General features: G+C 38.4%; 4 protein-coding genes across 6 annotated transcripts in view; 3 read left to right on the top strand and 1 right to left on the bottom strand.

The window, feature by feature from the left end:
• Window positions 1–906: 906 nt before the first annotated feature.
• Window positions 907–6,919, top strand: il17rb (interleukin 17 receptor B). Of its 2 annotated transcripts, none has more exons than XM_014969630.2 (10): window positions 907–1,092; window positions 1,173–1,197; window positions 2,779–2,895; window positions 3,398–3,504; window positions 3,641–3,773; window positions 4,017–4,049; window positions 4,598–4,633; window positions 5,267–5,353; window positions 5,721–5,992; window positions 6,081–6,919. In XM_014969630.2, the coding sequence occupies exons 1-10, from the start codon at window positions 976–978 to the stop codon at window positions 6,474–6,476; spliced, it is 1,323 nt and encodes a 440-aa protein (XP_014825116.2). In that variant the 5' UTR covers window positions 907–975; the 3' UTR covers window positions 6,477–6,919. The 2 variants fall into 2 exon arrangements, with proteins under 2 accessions (XP_014825116.2, XP_014825115.2); XM_014969629.2 differs by having other exon boundaries at window positions 4,014–4,049.
• Window positions 6,920–8,921: 2,002 nt separating this feature from the next.
• Window positions 8,922–13,708, top strand: actr8 (actin related protein 8). Its single transcript, XM_088007446.1, has 14 exons — window positions 8,922–8,970; window positions 9,063–9,202; window positions 9,780–9,950; window positions 10,042–10,152; window positions 10,295–10,399; window positions 10,501–10,674; window positions 10,911–11,004; window positions 11,390–11,522; window positions 11,623–11,776; window positions 11,942–12,037; window positions 12,109–12,249; window positions 12,360–12,672; window positions 12,864–13,027; window positions 13,342–13,708. Coding segments are annotated over exons 1-14 (1,941 nt in total). The 5' UTR covers window positions 8,922–8,969; the 3' UTR covers window positions 13,486–13,708.
• Window positions 13,709–13,895: 187 nt separating this feature from the next.
• Window positions 13,896–16,145, bottom strand: selenok (selenoprotein K). Of its 2 annotated transcripts, XM_088007447.1 has the most exons (5): window positions 16,031–16,145; window positions 15,527–15,617; window positions 14,730–14,804; window positions 14,415–14,510; window positions 13,896–14,230 (listed from the first exon to the last, which is right to left on the bottom strand). In XM_088007447.1, exons 1-5 carry the CDS (start codon window positions 16,047–16,049, stop codon window positions 14,227–14,229), a joined length of 285 nt encoding a protein of 94 aa, XP_087863573.1. In that variant the 5' UTR covers window positions 16,050–16,145; the 3' UTR covers window positions 13,896–14,226. The 2 variants fall into 2 exon arrangements, with proteins under 2 accessions (XP_087863573.1, XP_014825122.1); XM_014969636.2 differs by lacking the exon at window positions 13,896–14,230 and having other exon boundaries at window positions 14,411–14,510.
• Window positions 16,146–16,803: 658 nt separating this feature from the next.
• LOC148158483 (protein NLRC3-like) overlaps window positions 16,804–20,233 on the top strand; it is a 9,172-nt gene continuing 5,742 nt past the window's right edge. Inside the window, exon 1 of the mRNA XM_088007553.1 lies at window positions 16,804–16,825. Coding sequence (XP_087863679.1) covers window positions 16,804–16,825 — 22 coding nt within the window. The remainder of the gene's footprint in view (window positions 16,826–20,233) is intronic.

The following is a 20,233-nucleotide window of genomic DNA, read 5'->3' as shown; positions in this document are numbered from 1 at the left end:
CAAGTCGGAGCATCTCTAGTAGTTCATCTTCTATGATATACAATATAAACAACATTCACCACAAGTACAGTGCAAGTTAAATAACTGACCAAGGGTTATTGTTTGTTTGCCTTTTTAATAGAAGCACATAATTAATGTAACAATTGTAACTGCATAAGTTCAATCCATTGTGCTAAGAACCCCTTTTGTCCTCTGTTCAGACATGGCAACACAGACCGACCGCTTCTATTTACAGCGTTTAGTTCAAAGGTAGCGGTGAAACGCGGATCAGGACAGTTACTTAGAACTGTGTGCTTTATTATAAAAACTGGTTATTTAACACTCAATGACAGCACGCTAGCTCCACTGATAACATGAATGTGCAAAAACATTTCTGTACTAAGATTCAAACACTACCGTTTAAAGTTCCCATTATCTATTTTTGCTCCTAAAGGCTACTTTCACGACACTTATCAGTCTTTAGTCCTATATAATCGATGGGTCTGCATCATGTATTTGACAAACGCACATTTTTAAACGATTTTGAATATCGACGAAAATGCTTTAAAATATTGAGTAGTGTCTAAAGTACTGGTGACAGCATCATCGTGACAGTTTTACAGATTAAACTCCTAATTTGCTTAGAAAAACTGTGAAACAGCTAGTTAGCTGCTTCTGCTCGATGTTAAGGGAAAACCGCTGCATGTGAATTCAGAAACTACGTTTAATCAAGATGAAACCGAGTCAGAGACGTTTCCTACCAACCTACATAAAAACGCATCACTGTGTGTCACGCTAAGAAGCTTTTTTTCATGAGTGTTTACCCCTTACCTTAGCTCTCGACTGTCGCTCAGGAGAAAAAAATAGAAAAAAACAACAAATGTGAGTGGGCGTGGTTAAGTCTGCTGGTTTTTCTCTTGTTCTGCACAGTTTTGTCACAGAGCGCCTTGCAGTCCTCTGGGGGCATCAACACCGCTGCTCCCAAAATCTTCATTTATGCTTATTTTATTTTATTTTTTATGTTTAAATGTTCTAGATCAGACGCTGATAATGTGGCAATCTGTATTGTTTTGTCTCTGCGTCATCGCTTCACGTGGGACAGCTCACGACATAGTAAGTATCCGTCATTATACTCACTATAGATACATTTGATATTATTGTCTGAGAACCTTGTTTCTGAAATTTTATTACAGAAAGTGGACTGTCAGGAGTCTAACGGTAAGCCTGTTTTCATCTGCCATAACACAGTTAGAAAAGAAATATTGTCCCACAGGGTTTATTTCCACGTATTTATTATTAATTATTATTATTATTATTATTATTATTGCTTCTTTTCATGTTGTTGTCATAAACAATGAGGCTGATTGTCATATAACCTGTGATGATCTGACATCACATGTGTGTGAAATGTGATGCTTAACCATGAATTTAATTTATTAAGGGAAAAGAACTACCTGAGCCAGTTTGGCCTTTTATAGAGCCCCATGAAATTAGGAGCTGGTTGTGTGCTGCTCTAGTCAGCTGTAGGGTTTGTCATAACTAGCAACAAATGGTGTACATTGCTGTGGGTGCATTTTAACCCACTTCCTACTTTAAAGAAGGACAGCTTGTTTGGGATTATACTAAAACAGAGTCAGAATCTTAAAGATGTGACAGTGAGAAGTGACACGTTTTGAACAACGTTTATCTGCATTTTATTTGATTGTTTACAATTATTGTACTTTATATACTTTTAAAACAATCCTCCAAAGCCTTTTACCAGCTATTCCAAGAATGAATAGCTTCTTGGAATCATATCAAGCTATTCTTGAAATTGCTTCTTGATTCATATCTTTGTCCTAATCCAAACCCAAATGCACAAAGATGCCGACCTACGGTTGGTCGGCCGCTCTTCAGGATTTTCTCTAAGTGAGCAGAATTTGTGGTTTCATCTGCGTATGATGCATCCACCTTGTCGTGATTATTTTGATTCTTTAAAAAATAAATTATTTTATGCCAGAGGCAATAGGATGGACAATTTCCTAAAAATCTACTCTTTATCTCCTCAGTTCATATAATATTTTCCTGACTGTTCTGGGGACTATCTGAATATTGTCCATGGTCTTGTGGTGACCTCCATCGCTGTCCTTGTTTTCTCCATGATATCTCTAATTGAGTTTTTCCCAATGCCAGAGATGTTTAAGCACTTTTTAAAATTGTTCTGGTCAGGCAAAAGTCAGGGTAGGAAAAATAATTCCCCTGGAAGATCTTGGTAAATGACATGAATTTTAAATCTTAATTTTGTATCCACTCAGGTCATCTTTGTCTGGTACAGTTTCTTGATCATTTTTAATAACAAAGAATGACTTAAAAAGCAAAAACGGAAGAAATCTATAAAGGAGCAAAAATAAATAAATAACTAATAAAAATGTTTTAATCCCATTGTGGAATAAATGACAATCATTTAAGTGTCGGTTTTATAGGCAAAGTTAAATAGTTGATATCCACTCCTAAATAATTAAGTTAATCTAGTTTTTAGTAAAAGCTACACATACAAAAAAAAATCTACATTTTATTTTGCTGAATCCCATTGATAATAATTACCACCAGTATAAAGAAAAGTTAAAAAAAAATGTTGTCTCATCATAAAAGACAAACGCAGTTAGGTGTCATTGATTTCACATTATATTATGAAACAAAAAAGGTTTTAATAGCACAGTCTACCCAGGTGACCAGGTTTGGAAAGCACTGGTACATATTTTGTCACAGAGATTTCTATGAATGTGTTACATGATTATTGTGAACTCCACTGTGTCCTAGGTCCTCCCACAACAGACCTAAAAGGCTGTCCGTCTAAGGTGACAGACCTGACGTTGGAACTGTTGACGGTCGGAAATGAAAGAAAGCTGAACGTAAGCTGGGCGATCAACATCGATGGTAGGAAAAATAAACATTCTTGTTTTTTGATGTTACAAACCGCTGGCTCAAGACAGATTTTAAGATGTAGGTAAAGATTAATTGATTCAACATTTTAAATTCCAAATCATAAAACTACCCACTCCACTGTGTACTGTGTGTATCAGTAATACATGTTATTTTACTATTTTAACATTGAATGTGTACAGGTTGTGTGCTGAAGTTCGTTATAGTCTTCTTAGCCTATAAGAAGATGACATAATGGATGCATGTAGGGTTTTTGTTTTGTGCTGATGTTTTTCGCGTTACTTGGAGATATAAAATTTCTCTGGTGATAAAGTATTTACCTGTCTGTGCTGTCACCTTAAAGTCAATGAAGTCCAAGTCTATCAAGCTTCCTAATGCCATAGAGACAAGATGGGAATTAAAAATGATGCTCAATTACAGATGCTTTTTTTTCTATCCCTGTGAAGAAATAATAATGTGAACCATCAATTCTAACCATGTTTTTTCTTCTCTGCAGCCAGTTATAGATACCTGAAGTACACAAGGATTATCTCAGGACTAACGAACCACATCTGTATATACAATCCCCCTTTCACTGCAGCAAACCTTACTGGATTGGAGAAGGTACAAACGACTTACTAAACTAGCTGATGTTTATTTTAAACAGCATGATCACACACTATAATGATGGTCCAACTATTTTGTTTTTTACATAATTAAAAGTCCATACTAAAAGAAATATCTTCTGTATCACCTGTAGGTGTGGTTTTCTTTTTTAGTCGATGTAGATTATCATGGTTCATGGCTTACCACCGTTTATAATGAGCCATTACCTCCAGATGGACGTAGCACCACACTGTCAATGTCTATGTGGGTACCTGCTCTACCAACAAGTAAGCAAATCTTCTCAAGAACGTTTATCAGCAACTTTAACTTCACTTGGATGTGAAGAATAAACGAAACAGAGAGAATGTTTTTAAAAAACCTTTTTAACATGCCACTAATTCATTGGATAAGATACTGAGAAAGAGGTGCTTTGCCTGTAATTCTGCAAACAAAAACTAAATAATTACCATATTAGAAATCAAAACTTGACATACCATGAATGTTTGAACCGTTCTTTCTTTTTGCAGCAGCTGTTGCACCGAGTTCTACAAAGGCAACTTTGGGTAAGTGAATCTGGTGTCAAGTTCAGCAAAAGTTGCGTCATTGTTGTCAGCACCAGTCTAGGACCCATTTTAAATGATCAATAATCCTTAAAGAAGAGGCCATTCTTATATCAAGTGTTTCCCAACCCTCCTCCTCAGGGCGCACTGCCCTCTCTGTGTTACATGTTTCTCTGCTTTAACACACCTTCTTTTTTCTTTTTTCTTCTTATTCTGCTTCTTATTCTTATTCTTCTCATTCTTCTTGTAGTATTTATTGGCGGTTGTTAAGTAAGGTAATGGTGCATTACCGCCACCAATTGGAGTGTGGATCAGGACTCTAACATCTATGCAAATAATATCTTTAACACACTTGATGCAGATGATTGGTTTTCAACAGAGACCTGTTCATCAGCCATCCATTGAAATCAGGTGTGGTAGGGAAACATCTAGTGTGCTGGGCAATATGCCTTGAGGATCAGTGTTAGGAAAACACTGATCTATAGTACTGTTTTTGTTGTTTGTTTTGAAATCTGAAGACAGTGAGAAGGTTTAATGTTGTTTTCTTTTAGTTGCAAAGTCTCTGCAAACAACGCCGAACACTGAAGGTAGGAAAAATTAATTGTTTAACTATCAGAGCAATTCAAAAATGTTTTTTTTTTTTTTTGCTTGGAAAATATCAATACTTTTTCAAACATGTATTTATCATCAGCAAAAGACATCCTTCAATAGCTGGCTAATAACACCAAACCCCAGATTGCTACGACAACTTAATCGACTGACAATAGAAGAACCATTTTCTCTTTCCTCTATTGACTGGAAACCAGTCATTTTGGCGACGTTTCTAAGATAACAGTAGGCTCAGTATCAGGTGTTATGCACTTGTTAAAAGTTAATTCTTCTTGCCTCATTTTCTTGCATATTAGGAGGAAATAATAAAAAAACAATGACCTCTGAGCGCCAAAGATGATTTTTGTTCATCCACATTTATAATTACCAACACAAGGTAGTTTACCTCTGCTAAATGTGATCTGAACTGGTTCAGCATAGTACCAGACAATCCTAAGACCAAGTTTTCAAATCGATCAATTAGTAAGTTATAATGAACTGTATCAAATGCGTAACTGAGCTCCAATAACACCATGGTGGATGTTCTAATCCCAGCTATGTGGATATTTCACTTGTTATGGTGTTTGTCATGCCGTGTCTAAATTATTAAATATCTTTTCCTTCTTTTGCAGCACAAAATGAAGAAGTTAAGAATGTCAGTAGAATCGTTTTTGGAGTTGTGGCCTCGTTGATCATTTTGATTTCCTGCTTGGTTATCTGTAAGTAAAATGTATATTTATACTTAATCTGAGCTGTGATAAAAGCACTGAAAATGATAAACAGGTATAGATGTTGAACGTCTTCATCCCAGTTTTAACCACTGATAAGTTTGAGTTTGCAAACATCCCTTTCCCTTGAAGAGGGTTTAGATTTGTCAGTATCTTTAAAACTGTAAAACACTTTCCACCTAAAATGCATCAGTCCTTCAGCAGACTTGCTTTGCCGTCGTTTGGCTCGCCACAAAAGTATACCTTACCTGCTTGGATTTAAAATATCATAGCATACTGATTAATAGCATGCACCAAACGTGTGCTTTGACTACATCAGTGCTCTAAGTAAATGCCCCTTTTCGCCTGTTGTCTCCAGATAAAAGGTTTTTGTCCTACTCTGGTTTTGAAATCCTTCCCATGGCCGCCATGACTCCAGTATCGGTGGTTGTGGTGTACCCTCCGGTGACGCCGGCCTTTCAGCAGGCGGTGGTGGCGCTGGCTGAGTTTCTGCAATGGCACGGTGGCTGCAGAGTGGCGATTGATATGTGGCAGCAGGGAAAGATTGCAGAACTGGGACCGCTGCGCTGGTTAACTGAACAAGTAAAGGGTGCGGACCGCGTCCTGATCGTCTCCCCTCAGGTGGAAACTGTGAGTTGTGTTTCTCTTTTCATTCCTTAACTCTGACCACTTCTGCTTCTTGTAAAAATAAATAAATAATGTTTTTATGTCCTTGTAGCCTTCTTCTATGCCGGGACCCTGCACCCCTGCCAGTAGCCTCCCAAGACATTCCATCCCAGCTGCAACTGGTGACCTTTACCCTCTGATTCTCAACATGGTGGCCGGACACGCCAGGAGTGCCACTGAGCTGGCCAAGTTCTGGGTGGTGCAGCTGCATGCGGAAAAGGACAAGAACTCTTGTGTGCTGCCGCCAGAGCTGCAGACGTGCAGGGCTTTCTGTCTGATGAAAGATTTGAACAGACTCTGCAAGAGCCTTCATTCTCAGAGGAAGGTTGGGAAGAAGATATCGTCGCTGCTGTTCAAACATAAGATTTTGTACAGCCAGAACAGCACAATGAAATTAAGGGAAGCTATAGAAATGCTCGGCGCAAAGAAGCTGGATGTCCCTAAATAAAGATCTTTGTTGAAAAGGTTGAGCTGCAGATAAAAACAGAATTCATATTATATTTTTTCTGTCTGTGTTACTGTTTTCTATCTTCTGTAACCTCCTAGTTAGCATTTTATTCAATGTTTGAATAGCATTATTTTTATAAAATCACATGTGTTAATTTCCAAAAGAATGTACTTTGAACTTGACCTTCAGGTACATTGCTGTCATTGTAATTGGAGCAAACATATCCTTAACTTTTATTTTCTAAATTGTATAAAATATTTTAGGAGCTGTTCATTATCAGTTATTTTTCTCAAAGTCATATTTGTGAAATTCTTGACATGCTGCCTTTTTAAGCATCTAGACTCTGTGTTTTATTGATAGAGCAACACCAAATGGTGCATAATTTTGGAGCAGAAGGGGAATTGTATGTTAAACATTTTACAAATAAAAAAACTGAAAAGACAGTTCTGTGTCAGTACTTGGCTTTGCTTTGATACCCCTAAATAAAATCTAGTGCAACCAATTGCATTTGGAAGACTCCTATCCACTAAAACGAGGTTCCCGGTAACTTAATTTCAGTTTAGGAATGGCTTGTTCTAAAGACCACTAAGGTTTGCTAGAGAATAGTAGTCAATAAACATCCTCCTAATGAGGAACACATCAAGCAGCTCAGATGTAAAGTTGTGTACAAGTTTAAAGCGGAGTTAGGTTATGTAAAACCATTGCAAACTCATCTCACACAACTCTGTTCAAGTCATCATCCTAAAACTGAAAAATTATGCCACAACTCCAAATGTGATATCAACCTATCCAGAGAGGCTTGGTAAGATGAATGCAAATCAGTAAAGCAGCCAAAAAGTCCTTGGTATTTTTGAAGAAGCTGCAGAGATTAACAGCTCAAATGGGAGAATCCTCCAAAAAGAGGACAAGTCTGAATTCTGAATTTTAAGAAGAAAAAACATTGTTAAAAGAAATATTTTGTAGTTGGTCAACTGTATATCCAAAATGAACATATGACAACAAACTAACTGCACATGATCCTTAACACAGCGTAAATAGTGGCATGTTGACATGTTTCTTCATTAAGAAGGTTTAAATCAAAGCATATCTGCGTGTTTGGCCTGTAAAAGTCCAGTTGTAATTATAATCAATAATCCTTGACAAGATTTGAAAGTTTACCTTGAAAACAAAGGTAATAGTAGCAAGGAGGGCAAATCCATGCTGTACTTTTTGCTGTAACTTATCTTGAGGACCAAAAGGAATACTCAAGAAAATATCTCCAGTTGATATTAAAATTCATTTGAAGTCACAGGATGGAGCCAAGATGCTACTAAGAAATAAAACTCGATAGTTTGTATCTATTGGTAACCCTGACTCTTAAAATAATCAGTACAGGAGGACAATAACACAATACTTTGGAGTTTCTGGTTGTATTGTGGCATGTGAAAAAGTAGGAGTAAGAATATGTGTATGTTTTTTTGATTTAGATAGTTTAATGTTTAAACAGCTGTTCGCCAGCAGGTTTGTGTATCGCTGTTAAATGATACACAAGCTGCTAAGCTCTCAGCAAACTGAGAGCTTAGCAGTTTGTTGTTTAAAGGAATTCAATTCAACACAATCGAATGGTTCCAGGCTATTTCCAAACTATTTGGGGTAATTAATTCTACAACAAAAGCAATTATTCACAAGTGGAAAATATTCATATGCCCTCAAGCTCATCCAGGTCAGGTTGTTTAGTGGTTATGGAAAATAGAAAAACGGGATTAGCAGGATTAGTTTTCAGGATTCTGTAAAAGCAGATGACAGATGGGTATTGTCTTGTAAAATTGCACACACTCTGTTAGTTTAGGAGTTCCATCTAAGAAACAGTTTTGACTGTTTCTTAGATGGAAACCAGTTTGCAGTTAATTTTTTCTCCTTTTCGTTTAACAGCAGAACTGATATTTTTGTGCAGAACCAGCCACCATCACACAGAATGCAGAAGATGAAATAAGCAGATAAGTTATAGATATAAAAAAAGTTGAAGCAGACATATGCCCATTATAATGTTCCATTATTTGTCACCAAGTGATAGATGTTTTTATGTTTTTTGTTTCTTCTTGGTATTATTTAGCCTGTTTGGGTTGATGCAGTGATTTTCAAACCTTTTCAAACAACGTCAATTACTCTCAAAGTACCACCATACGGACAAACATTTTAGGAAAATGACTATTTAATAGAGTTTAGACTTTTTTTGTTGTATTTTGTATTCTGTTACAAAAAATAGTTTAAAGGTTGCAGCTGAATAATGCGTCCAACTTTTACTTTCCAAATTTAAAGCTGAGAGAATTACAAGAAGGCCCCAGAAATTGGTAATCAGAGTAAAGTCAGCGGTATTTGCATCATTTTGCAGAACTGTCATGTAATCAACGCTTTCTACCAGTTGATGGCGATAATGCAACTCTGTGACCACTAAAACTCCCCGCGAAGAAGAGTCACGTGATAAAACACGGAAGTAAAACCTACACTGACCGAAGTAAGACTGGAAATATATTGTTACATTTTGAGTCGCTTTGTAAAACACCAATCTATCTTTTTCCTGACATGTTTTGACTAAAATGTAAAAAGTGACCATGACGCAGGCCGAGAAAGAGCAGGACAGCGGGAAGGAGAAGGAAAAGGAGCGGGACAAGGAGAAAGAGAAGGAGCAGCAGCGCGGAGTGAAGAGACCCATCGCTCCTGCAGCTATCTCTGAACCTGCTCAGGAAGTATTTACCCTTCTTTTCTTTTTTATTTCATCTAAATATTTCACTTCACTAAACTTTATCTATTTGGTTTTCTTTTATTAAGTAGAAAAAATAACTTTTCATTTTTAAAACAATTTTTTTTACAAGCTATAATACAATAGTTATTTTTTTCCTTCTGGTTTTGGGTTGTGTGTAAAAGTTTAGTTTAAGGATAAAATTAAAAGAAAATAAAAGTGAAGCTGTGTTTTGACATCTGATTTAAATGTAGATGGCTCTTCAGAGCTATGTCCTGAACACTGTCATCCAAATAAATTAATATTTTCTTTTAAAAAAATAATAGTGTTTTTTAAGTCTTAAAATAGATTCCCTGAACGCTTAGAACTTTAAATTTCCTTTTTTTTTCTGTAAATGGCAAATAAAATCTTATTTAATGCTCTAACACTAAGCTATATGTTATACAACATGTGCTAGGATGGATTTCAGATTTTCACTGTGAAGCACCTGAGATATTTTTTACTTTTTTAAATATAGTTTATGTATGCACAACCATTCATTGTTTATATTTTACATTAAAATGTATTACCTTTATGTCTCATAGCAAATACAGAGCAATTTTGTTATTGTGATCCACCCTGGGTCAAGAACGCTTCGCATTGGCCGAGCCACAGACACCCTTCCTGTCATCATTCCTCACGTAATCGCACGGCGACATAAGCAGGGTGGACAGGCTAGGTATGAAGATGCTTGGCTGCTGAGAGAGGGTCTTAATGTAAGTCACTATTAAACGGGTACGATTCTAACGCACTCCTGTCGTACCTGGCTGTTTTTGATATGATCGATTTGTCTTCATTTTCCAACAGAAGGCGGAGAGCAGTGAGCAGAGGCAGAATGGACTGAAAATGGTGGACCAGGCCATCTGGTCCAAGAAGATGTCCAACGGTGTGAGAAGGACTCCTGTGTCTGCTGAACAGGTTTGTTTACAGAAGGGACAACCGGTGTGGAAAGGATAGAAGTTTTGAAATGGCTGTTGATGCCGTAGCAACACGGATTGGTTGTATTATGTGGTGTTTGGGGAGGAAGTCACTCGATTCAACTTCTTGTCTGTGTTTTCAGGCCAGGGCTTATAACTGTCAGATCCGTCCAGCAGTTCTAGACAGCAGTTCAAGAGTGAAGTGGACAAACACAAGCCACCATCCCAATTATCTGGTGGGAGAGGAGGTAAAACACACAATAAAACAATATACAGTGTCTGTATAATGTTTGATATGTTCTGTGTGGTTCATTTATTGTTCAGCCATCTTGATCATCTCTTATTACAGGCTCTGTATGTGAATCCATCAGACTGCTACAACCTCCACTGGCCCGTGGTCAGAGGTCAGCTCAATGTGCATTCTGGCTCTGGAGGGTCTCTGACCGCAGTGCTGGCTGATCTCGAGACGCTGTGGAGTTACGTCATTCAGAAGCATCTGGAGATTCCCCTAAAAGAGTTAAAGGTAAAAGCCTCATTTCAGCTTTTTATGCCTCATCTCTTTGCATTCTTTTCACACTAGAAAGAAATACAAGGAAATTTAATAAGGAAAGGTTTCTATTGATGGAATTTGTATCATTTTTGCTGTAGTTCTGCAGTGTAAAAAGCTTCAACCTCAATTAACCTTCCAAAGTTGGATGAAAAACGTCCTTTTGCTGCATCAACCTTTGATTTTCTTTTTTATTTGTTCATGACTTCTAGTATTACAGATGCATCCTGTTGGTCCCCGACATCTACAACAGACAGCATGTAAAGGAAATTGTCAACATGTTGCTACATAACATGGGCTTTTCAGGTATTGACCACCAGGCGTTTACTGTTGCAAATGTCTTCACATTCCTTAATCCTCTCCATACTGACACATTGCAATCACACACTCTGTTGTCTTGTTGGAATTTAACGTGGTCCACCAATACAAAGCAGTACAGAGTTGTTAAGACAGGGAAAACTGTGTTGGTTTTTCTAAATTTAAATTTTAACCAAGTCTTTTCGGGTATGTTTTGATGAGCTTTTCAAATCTAGGATTCTGTTCCCTTTAACCCATTTTTCTTTTTTTTTTTTTACAAAACTGGGACAAAATATGAAAAGCTATGAGCATTATCTCAAGGCGCACATGTTAATAAACTGTTCATTGCTTCATGGTTTCTGCTTTAAGGAGTGCAAATATGTGTGATTTGCAGCCATCATTGTGCACCAGGAGTCTGTGTGCGCGACATTCGGCAGCGGGTTGAGCAGCGCTTGTGTCGTGGATGTGGGCGATCAGAAGACCAGCATCTGCTGTGTTGAGGATGGAGTGTCCCATCGAAACTCGAGGTGGGGAAGTGCTGCAAATCACAAACTTATAAACAACAGAAAAAAGTTGATTTCTTGCATTTCATGCGTTTGTGTGTGTATTTGCTCCTCCACTCTGCAGGCTCTGTTTGGCCTACGGCGGTTCAGACGTGACCCGCATTTTCTTCTGGCTCCTGCAGAGGGCAGGGTTTCCCTACAGAGACTGCCAGCTGACCAGCAGGCTGGACTGTCAGCTCCTGCAGCATCTAAAGGAGACGTTCTGTCACCTGGATCAGGTTTGTGTTAGTTGAGGAGATAATTTATGAGTAATTAAGAGTTTGAGGGAAACATTTTTTTCTTCCAGAGTCGCATTTTAAATTGGTACTGTCTGTTATCTTGAGTTTTTTTAATGGAGGATTTTGAAGTTATTTTCAAAAACAGTCTTTGTCTGTTTATAACAGGACATATCAGGGTTACAGGATCATGAATTTCAGACACGTTTCCCGGAAGCCCCGGCTCTTTTATACCAGATTCGACTCGGGGATGAAAAATTACAGGTATCCGTTTAAAGCAGTTGTAAGAAGAGTCTGTAATTTTGCCAAGAAAAACATGTCGGTATCCTCTGTAGGCGCCAATGGGTCTGTTCTACCCAAGCACATTCGGCATCGTTGGTCAGAAAATGACATCACTACAGCACCGTTCCCAAGGTAACTCAGAAGATCCCCATGATGAACACTACCTGCTGTCCACACAGAGCAAAGGGGACCAGGTAACTCACATTACCACACACTGGTTGAAGTTGCATTTATTCAGATAAATAATTGCTGGTTCTTTTGTTTTGTTTAGTGTATGATTTTTTTGTTTTTTCCTCCCCAACAGTCCTCTAAATCTGCAGCTGAGCGTAAGGCCGTTTCCAGGCCAGGTGGAGGTTTGGATGGTGAGCTGGGCTGCCAAGGGAGGATGGGGGAGATGTCAGACATGCCCAGAGGCTGTGGGAGCGGGAGTGCAGCAGGAGGAGGGATGCTTGGAGAAATGGAGCTGGGGCCAACCCAGGGCGAGTGTCTGATGGGTCCAGGAGAGGCGGAAGAGCCGCTGTCCACTCACCTCTCCAGGAAGACGGCCATCATTAGCCAGTTCGAGAGCAAGGCTTTGGGCCTGGACAAGGCTATCCTGCATAGCATCGACTGCTGTGGTAAGAAAGTGGTGGGAGGAGTGAAATAAAGCGACTAACGTGTTTTAGTAGAAAGACTGAATAATATGGGAGTAGGACGAGATCACAAAACATAAATAAGTGATGTAGGGAAACCATTCAAAACATCTTGAAATAGGATATAATAAAGCACATCCCAGAGGCAATGAAAGCTTTTATTTTTGTGTCTGAAGCGTCAGACGAAACCAAACGGAAGATGTACAGCTCCATCCTGGTGGTGGGAGGGGGGCTCATGTTTCACGGAGCTCAGGAGTTCCTGCTTCATCGCATCATCAACAAGATGCCGCCGTCCTTCAGAAGGCTGGTGGATAACGTGGAAGTCATCACACGACCAAAGGTAATAACCTCCACATGTAGTTTTATTATTTTTTCTCCTTTTTTTTATTTCATCCTAAAATTTCCATTGAAGTGCTTATCAAATCATGATTCACTGATAAATTCAGTCATAATTATTGATTTTACTAAACTTATTCAAATTCTATATCTACTTTAAGTTATTGCTTGAATTTTAATAGATAATGGCACAAAACTGACTTTTTTTTTTTTTTACTTAACACTTTACAAAATTTATGCAGTGCTGCGTCTCCTACTATCTGAAATATATTACATATTTCATGACATACTATATGCACTGGTGTGTTTGTGCCTAAGGACATGGACCCCAGGCTGATTTCATGGAAGGGTGGAGCGGTGCTCGCATGCCTGGACACCACGCAGGAGATGTGGATTCACCAGAGAGAGTGGCAGCGCTTTGGTGTCAGGATGCTCCGAGAAAGAGCTGCATTCGTCTGGTGAAACCCAACCGAGGTCCCTAAGCTAAAAATGCAGCGTTTATATGCGAGAAGGCAGACCAGGAAAGCGACAAGTTGATATGTCATTTGGTATGTAAAGTTGTTCTGGTTATAACCCAGGATGTGTGATGTATTTTATAGAGTTTTCATTGTTCTGTAAAGATTCCAGTTTTCCCATTTTCATGCAGGAAGTGTAAATAAACTCTGTCTCATTTGAAGAAAAATAACTTCATTTGGAAAAAAAATCATTTCTTAATTTATGGGCAAAAATATTTTAACTCTTTGTGTCTATATGACAAGTTATTATTTTTATTTTATTTTTCCACTCACAAAATAACTACATTGTAAAATCTTAACCAAAAAAAAATATAAACAATTGTCCCTGCTTTATACAGTTTACGCTATATGTGTGTGTTGGTTTCAGCATAGATTATTTATTTAAACACAAAGTAAAAAAAAAAAAAAAAAGAAAGAAAGAAACTAAATGATGACGAGATCCTAAATGAGTAAGACAGTGACCTGGAAGGTCAGAAGCAGAGGGAAAACAGAAACGGGAAGGAGGGACGCTGCTGAATCGGCCAATCCGGCTCCTGTGTGTAGGTATTCCCGGAAAGGCGTCAAGAAACTGCAAGCAGCAGTGGCAGCTGATGAAGAAGGGCTTCAGCACGGCGCCGTTACCGTCTGCGTGCTGTCAGAGGACAGACACTGTGCCTCGGCCCCACGCCCACACTGTATGTGCAGGCGTTTACCTAAAGTGAAGAAATGTACAGGAACGACGTTATTTATATTCCTTAAAACGTCAAATAGGGTTTTTTTTGGAGGCAGTGGACATTAAACTCAGTTCGGCTAAAAGCAACTTATTTCTGCAGTAGCTACCAGAACTTAATGAATAAGCAAAGAAAGCAACAAACTCCATAAATTAGTGTTACTCACCTTCCTCATCCTCCTCCACCCATTGGAGGAGGGCTGGGACCTGCTCCGTGAGTTATTCGACCCATCCGCCTTCTGCCACCAGGAGGACCTGGAGGTCTGCAGAATCAAGTAGATATGACCACAGAGCTCAAAAATCCATGGGTGTAAAAGTGATCAACCCAATGTCTGCATGTAGTAAATTAGTAAGGTTTCAAAGCATTTCAGGTGAAAAAGTAATAACTGGCAATCCCTTCTCTTGTAGCAGAGCTGTTCTCAGATGTTTCGTTCTCAGTTTCCATGCATCAGTAGTGAGGTGACTGTGCTACTGGGACTTACCCTCTGCCATCACTGAAGCGTGATGAGGCCACATTTCCATTCCTTGACATGTCAGGGTGAAGTATTGTCCTAAAACTGGTAGAAAACAAAAAGTCAGAACAGACTATATGAAATAACAGCTTTGTAGGATAGTTGCTTATAGCACAACACCTGTGTTATACAGATTTTGATATCTGTATATGCCTCATTAAGACAATACTGCACCAAGTTGGGTATAACCGACAGGGGATAAACAAGGCCAGATTTAATCTTTACATTCACAGGGGAATCCCCACGAAATATAAAAAGTTAATTTATGTACATAACAGACCAGTTTATACTCAAAGTATCTGCATGCGATAAACACATAATGATGCATTTCAAGCACTTTCATGACTATGACTTGCATGTAAAGACAAAAAAAAAAAAAAAAGAAAAACTAGTGAAAATATGTTCTCCTGGACATACAGCCAAATAAAAAATGAATTTCTGACAGAAATGCCAAATGCATAGAAATAAGTTCTGGTACTGACACTTTTTTCTTCCACCAAATTTTCTATCTATATGCTTGAATACAATACTCAAAAAAACCAGGTTCTTTGGAAATGACCTTTTGCAGCTAACACCTGCCGTTTCAAGACACATAGTATTTTGTGTTTTTGCAATGTTCAATTTTTCTGAGAAACAGAATCTTAAGTTTTATTAGCTGTAAGCAATAATCGTCCAAATTAACAGCAATAAACACATGATAAATATCACTCTATGGGTAATGACTACATAATAACAAACTTTTCAAATCTCTGGACTGGTTAACTCACAAGAGGCTGACGAACTCCACAGCCCCCCAGAACATATCAGTCAGGAACGACAAGCTCCAGGGGGACTGAGACCTGCTGTCCAGGACCTGGCCTGAAGTAGGAAACATTAAGTTACAAAAACAGTTTAATATTAATGTTAATCGAAACAGCAAATGTTCAATTCTCTGTTATCTGCCACTGATTTGACTTCTATTAAAGTGTTATCTACATAAAATCCACTTGAAGTATGACAGACACAAAAACACGTCTTTTAATTCTTGTTATTTTGAGGTACATTATGTTAAAGTGATATAAAAAAATACACACGTACTGTCAGTTGACAGCTGCTAAGCTAACTCAGAAAGGCTAAGCTAACGAACTGAACCGCTAATTATAGCTTAATGGTCCCAAAACAAACCATTACGTAACCTTGAAAATGTCTATATACATTCTGATTTCAATACAAAGCTGCACATATCACTTAATTTTAACAAAAGAGTGGTGAAGAAAGTACAATCCACTCACCGTTGGACACGTACACCATCTTTCAGAAGACAAAACACAACCTTACAGCTGTGTTTACTGTTAGCGTTATGCTTCCGGGTCTGTGTTTGTGTGGGTCTGCTCCTTTCTGTGCAACGTCGCACTAGGCGGTTGGAAAACCTTCACCAGCGGCAAGGGAGGAGCTTATGCAGAACAAAAAGTGCTCTCCTTTTTATTACGCAATTTTTCTGAATGAAGAAGCTCTGTTGTATACAGTCTCTTGAAGAAGATGCTCACGGTTGTCTGTTATATTCTTGATTTTATTATATATATTTTTATTTTCATATTCTTGTACCATAATCTCCATAGTAGTCCCAGAGCAGGGCCAGCTTTCTTCAAAACAGTGCTTTGCCCTTTAAATCCCTGGCTTAGAACACTTTAGATACATTGTGGCTGCATCAAATGAAGCTTTGCTGTGGACAACAGATATTCTTACATGTTAAATCTGTTACTTTCACATAGCCAGTCATTCCTAATGCCAGATTAAGTTATAATTAATTCTCATATATTTCCTTCTAGGTTGTAAGTGCAGGCAGCAAAACATACCGTATAGAACAGACTGGAAAGGCATATTGTTCTTTAGGAGTTTAGAAGGAGTTGAACACAATATTGCCTTAAGTAGCTAGATGTGGGTCTGTCAGGCAATTTTATGTTAATTCTGGAGCTTACATATTCAACACACTATTTATAATACTTTAAATTAATGGTGCATCTGAATGGTGCCGTGGTTATTGTGGTAGCACTCACTAATCACCATGGGGCTGGTCTCCCTCCAGAGTGAGGGCGTTTTGGTTTAATCCTCTGTGTTTTGTGAAAGAGCATTCTGGTGCTTCCTTTCAGCATAGGCACCGGGAGAAACATTAAAGACAGTAAAATTACCAATCCCGTTTCTCGTGACCTTCCTTTCTCCACGTCTTGAAATATTTCCTCTTCCACCCACGAGAGGGCAGCAGATACCTTAAACAGGTACAAATATTCACTGCGCCAATTCACTGCTTGATCGATTTAAAATAATGTATTTTAAGAAGTTTGTGTTTTGTCTGAAATATCCAGCTTTAAAATAACAAACTAATGAAAATAACATGCTGTGGCTATATTTTAGAAGAACTCTGTGACCTCTTCAGACTTCTCCAGAAATCTCTTTGGGAAAGAATGAATCTAAAAGAAACAACTTCACATCTTGGGTGTATTTTATCTTTGATGTGCTTAATGCCAGTCTGTAGAAACCCTTCACAAAGCTCCATAAGAAAGCATTTAGAACCTCTTATATGTTATAACTTTCCATTGCTCAAGTTTTATTTTGGAAAAAGCTCAAGATTTTATTCAATTTGGTTTTTGCTTAAGGTTAAGGACAATGGATAATGAAGGTAGTAGAAAAATAAATACATAAGTTAATAAAATGTTCTGAACTCAGGATCTGAGCCAACCTCCAGGCATACGCTGGGCCGTGTCCCACCTCTGGTAAAAGTTTCATGCTAATCTGTCTGTAGCCTTTGGTATAATTCTGTTTTGGAAAAAAAAAAAGAAAAAGAAAGAAAGATATGAAATAACAGTAACATCCATGCAATATTTTCCATGCCAATGTTTAGTTCATAGATTTTAAAATACTTAGACAAGAGCTATTTTCCAAAAAATCCTGGTGACATCGTGGTAAAACACAAGCCAACGAGGCTGGATCACATCAACCAAAGGTCATCGAAGGCCACAGATGTTGCTCTGCTTTAAATAAGCACAGACTGACTGTTTGACCATCACAGTCCAACTCACACATAAAGCTAAATGCTGCACCAGATATCCATCTCCACAGAGAAGCATGGCCTGCAATTATATATAATTAATCTGAAGACTGAAAAACACAATCTCTACCAGAGTGTGCTTCTCATTAAGCTCAAATCTGTTCCAAAGCAAACTCTCGTGTCTACAGTTCGGGTTCTGGCATTTGTTTTGTGGTTCTTCTCCTTATTACCACAGTCACTTATAACATTTAATTAAAGTGTAAAATCCATGGGATTTTAGGCCTGCCGTTGCTCCTCTCCATATCTTACAACTGTTGTGGTTTTAAGCAGTGACTCCCACATCTGTGGCAAAGGTTGTACACAGCCAGGAGGGCTGAGGAGCAGAGGAGACCTGAAGAACATCCAGGGTCAGACGGGAAGAAAGATCATGAAGAACACAAACTAAAACAATGAGTTTATTCTTACATAATTCTTTTTATGTGTAATTTAAGTACTCTAAGAACAAAATAAAAAGGGACCAATTGTTTCCATTGTTTTTATTGCCGTTATTGCATTTTAATTATCAAGTTGTTTTTTTTACTCATTATGCTTCTTTTCTACTTTGGCTGGTTTTCAACTTTTTTCATGACATTCCACGTTGCCCAAATAATAAATTGTGGTTCAAATGTTTAATTTAACCAAGTAAGATGTGAACTGAAAGAGTTTTCTCCCCAGCTGTCCACAGCAATTGATGTCACTGTGAGGGTTTGAATGTGAGTGCAGTAGCACCACAGTGGGGCTGTGAGAGACCCCACACTGCTCTCTGATTTATTAAAACAGGAAATAACTGAATAACTTGTGGGCCAATTCATCTTTTTGCCACACACTGAACTCCAAAGACACACCAGCCTCACCCATCCACACACAGGCCTTCACTCACGACTGTACACATACAATACACAAACACTCATCTATCACTTTGACAATCAGTTGCTGCTCAAACACACTCACACACACACACACACACACACACACACACACACATACATGCATTCCAGCCTACTCTGAAGTTAATGCTCCTCCACTTAGGCTGTGTTTTTACAAGGCTTTAATGGATGAGTCCATTAGTTTTAAGTAGCGGGGTCAGGTATTTTTCACACTCTGACTTTTCAAAAAAAGCGGGCCAGCTCTTTCACAATAAAAACTCTCAACCCTCTCATCACTTCACATGATTAACATGAAGTTCACACACTCTCTGCGTCTCCCTCATCTGTCTTATCCCTTCAGTCTCTTACCAACAGAGCATATATAATCTACACAGTGGTGGTTCTAACACCTCACACGAAAAAAAACCTCCCAGAACTCACTTGTTATTATGTCTAAGAAAATGTGCAAAAAAGAAAAAAAAAAGTAACAGAATATAAATGCAGTCCAGACATCAGAGTTCTTCAAACACACAAAGAGCCTTTTAAGTTTCCTCCTCCTGAAGCGATCACTCTTCCTCAGTGACATTAGCCATGTCTACAGATATGGAGCCTTGGCGTGGTCATCCACTGGTGAGAATATGAATATTTTTGGTGGTTTGGTATTTAAGTACTGACTGTAATTAGAAATAGATGAAAATATTCACTTTGTGAATTACCAGTCTGCAGCTTGTTGTGGTCTACAGATTCCTGCTGATTACCTTATTATTTGATTCAGGTGTGTTGAAGCAGAGACCCATCGAAAAGCTGCCGACTTTGATCACTTTGGTCTGGAGCCTGTTATCTAAATTCAGTAGTCATGGCATCTTTAATTTATAGGAGGGAAAACAACAATCACCAGAACCCCAGGTGTGTGCTGAGGGGATATACGGTGGGTAATGATAGAAACTAAACAAACTGGGATCAGGGAAGGCAACCGGACAAACTAAGAAAAGGGAAAAATCAGATTTCTTAGCATAGTTTCCTATTGGTTATTTTAGAAGGAGATAATTCACGTAGTGAAAGACGCATGTCAGATACAGCAAAATCTTGGAATATTTTAGGAAAAATTTAGGGAGTGGCGAGGAAAATTTAAGGATACGGACCACTGTGAAGGAAGAAAAGACTGTAAGGACGTAATCACTCAGAACAAGAACCAAATGTGCTGCTTCCAGCTGCAGGGGTCAAAGGTTCAGGCTCTAGGAGGCTGATTCGCATCACGATCTCATGAATCATCGTGGAAAACCTAAATGAAGTGTATTCATTCCCACATGTTCCCACTGGTCTCTCTTCTCCTGACTGTATGTTTGAACGAGTGTGTGTTCCTGATTCTTCATGATGAATGGGCAGAGTGTTTCTCTGAGGTTCAGAGGTGAAATTCTTCTGCAGGAAACACTTCAGTCACTTTCAGACACCTAAAGATCAGCTGCAGTAGAAGTACGCATGCGGACGTATGCAAAAATGCATAAACTGCAAAGAGAGTGACTTTAGAACCAGCAGTAGCATTA

The sequence above is a fragment of the Poecilia mexicana genome, unplaced genomic scaffold (assembly GCF_051168715.1).
Source record: "Poecilia mexicana isolate PSO_F unplaced genomic scaffold, ASM5116871v1 scaffold_7, whole genome shotgun sequence".
Lineage (NCBI taxonomy): Eukaryota > Metazoa > Chordata > Actinopteri > Cyprinodontiformes > Poeciliidae > Poecilia > Poecilia mexicana.
The sequence above is the reverse complement of the archived record's forward strand: the minus strand, read 5'-3'. Positions and strand labels throughout refer to the sequence as shown.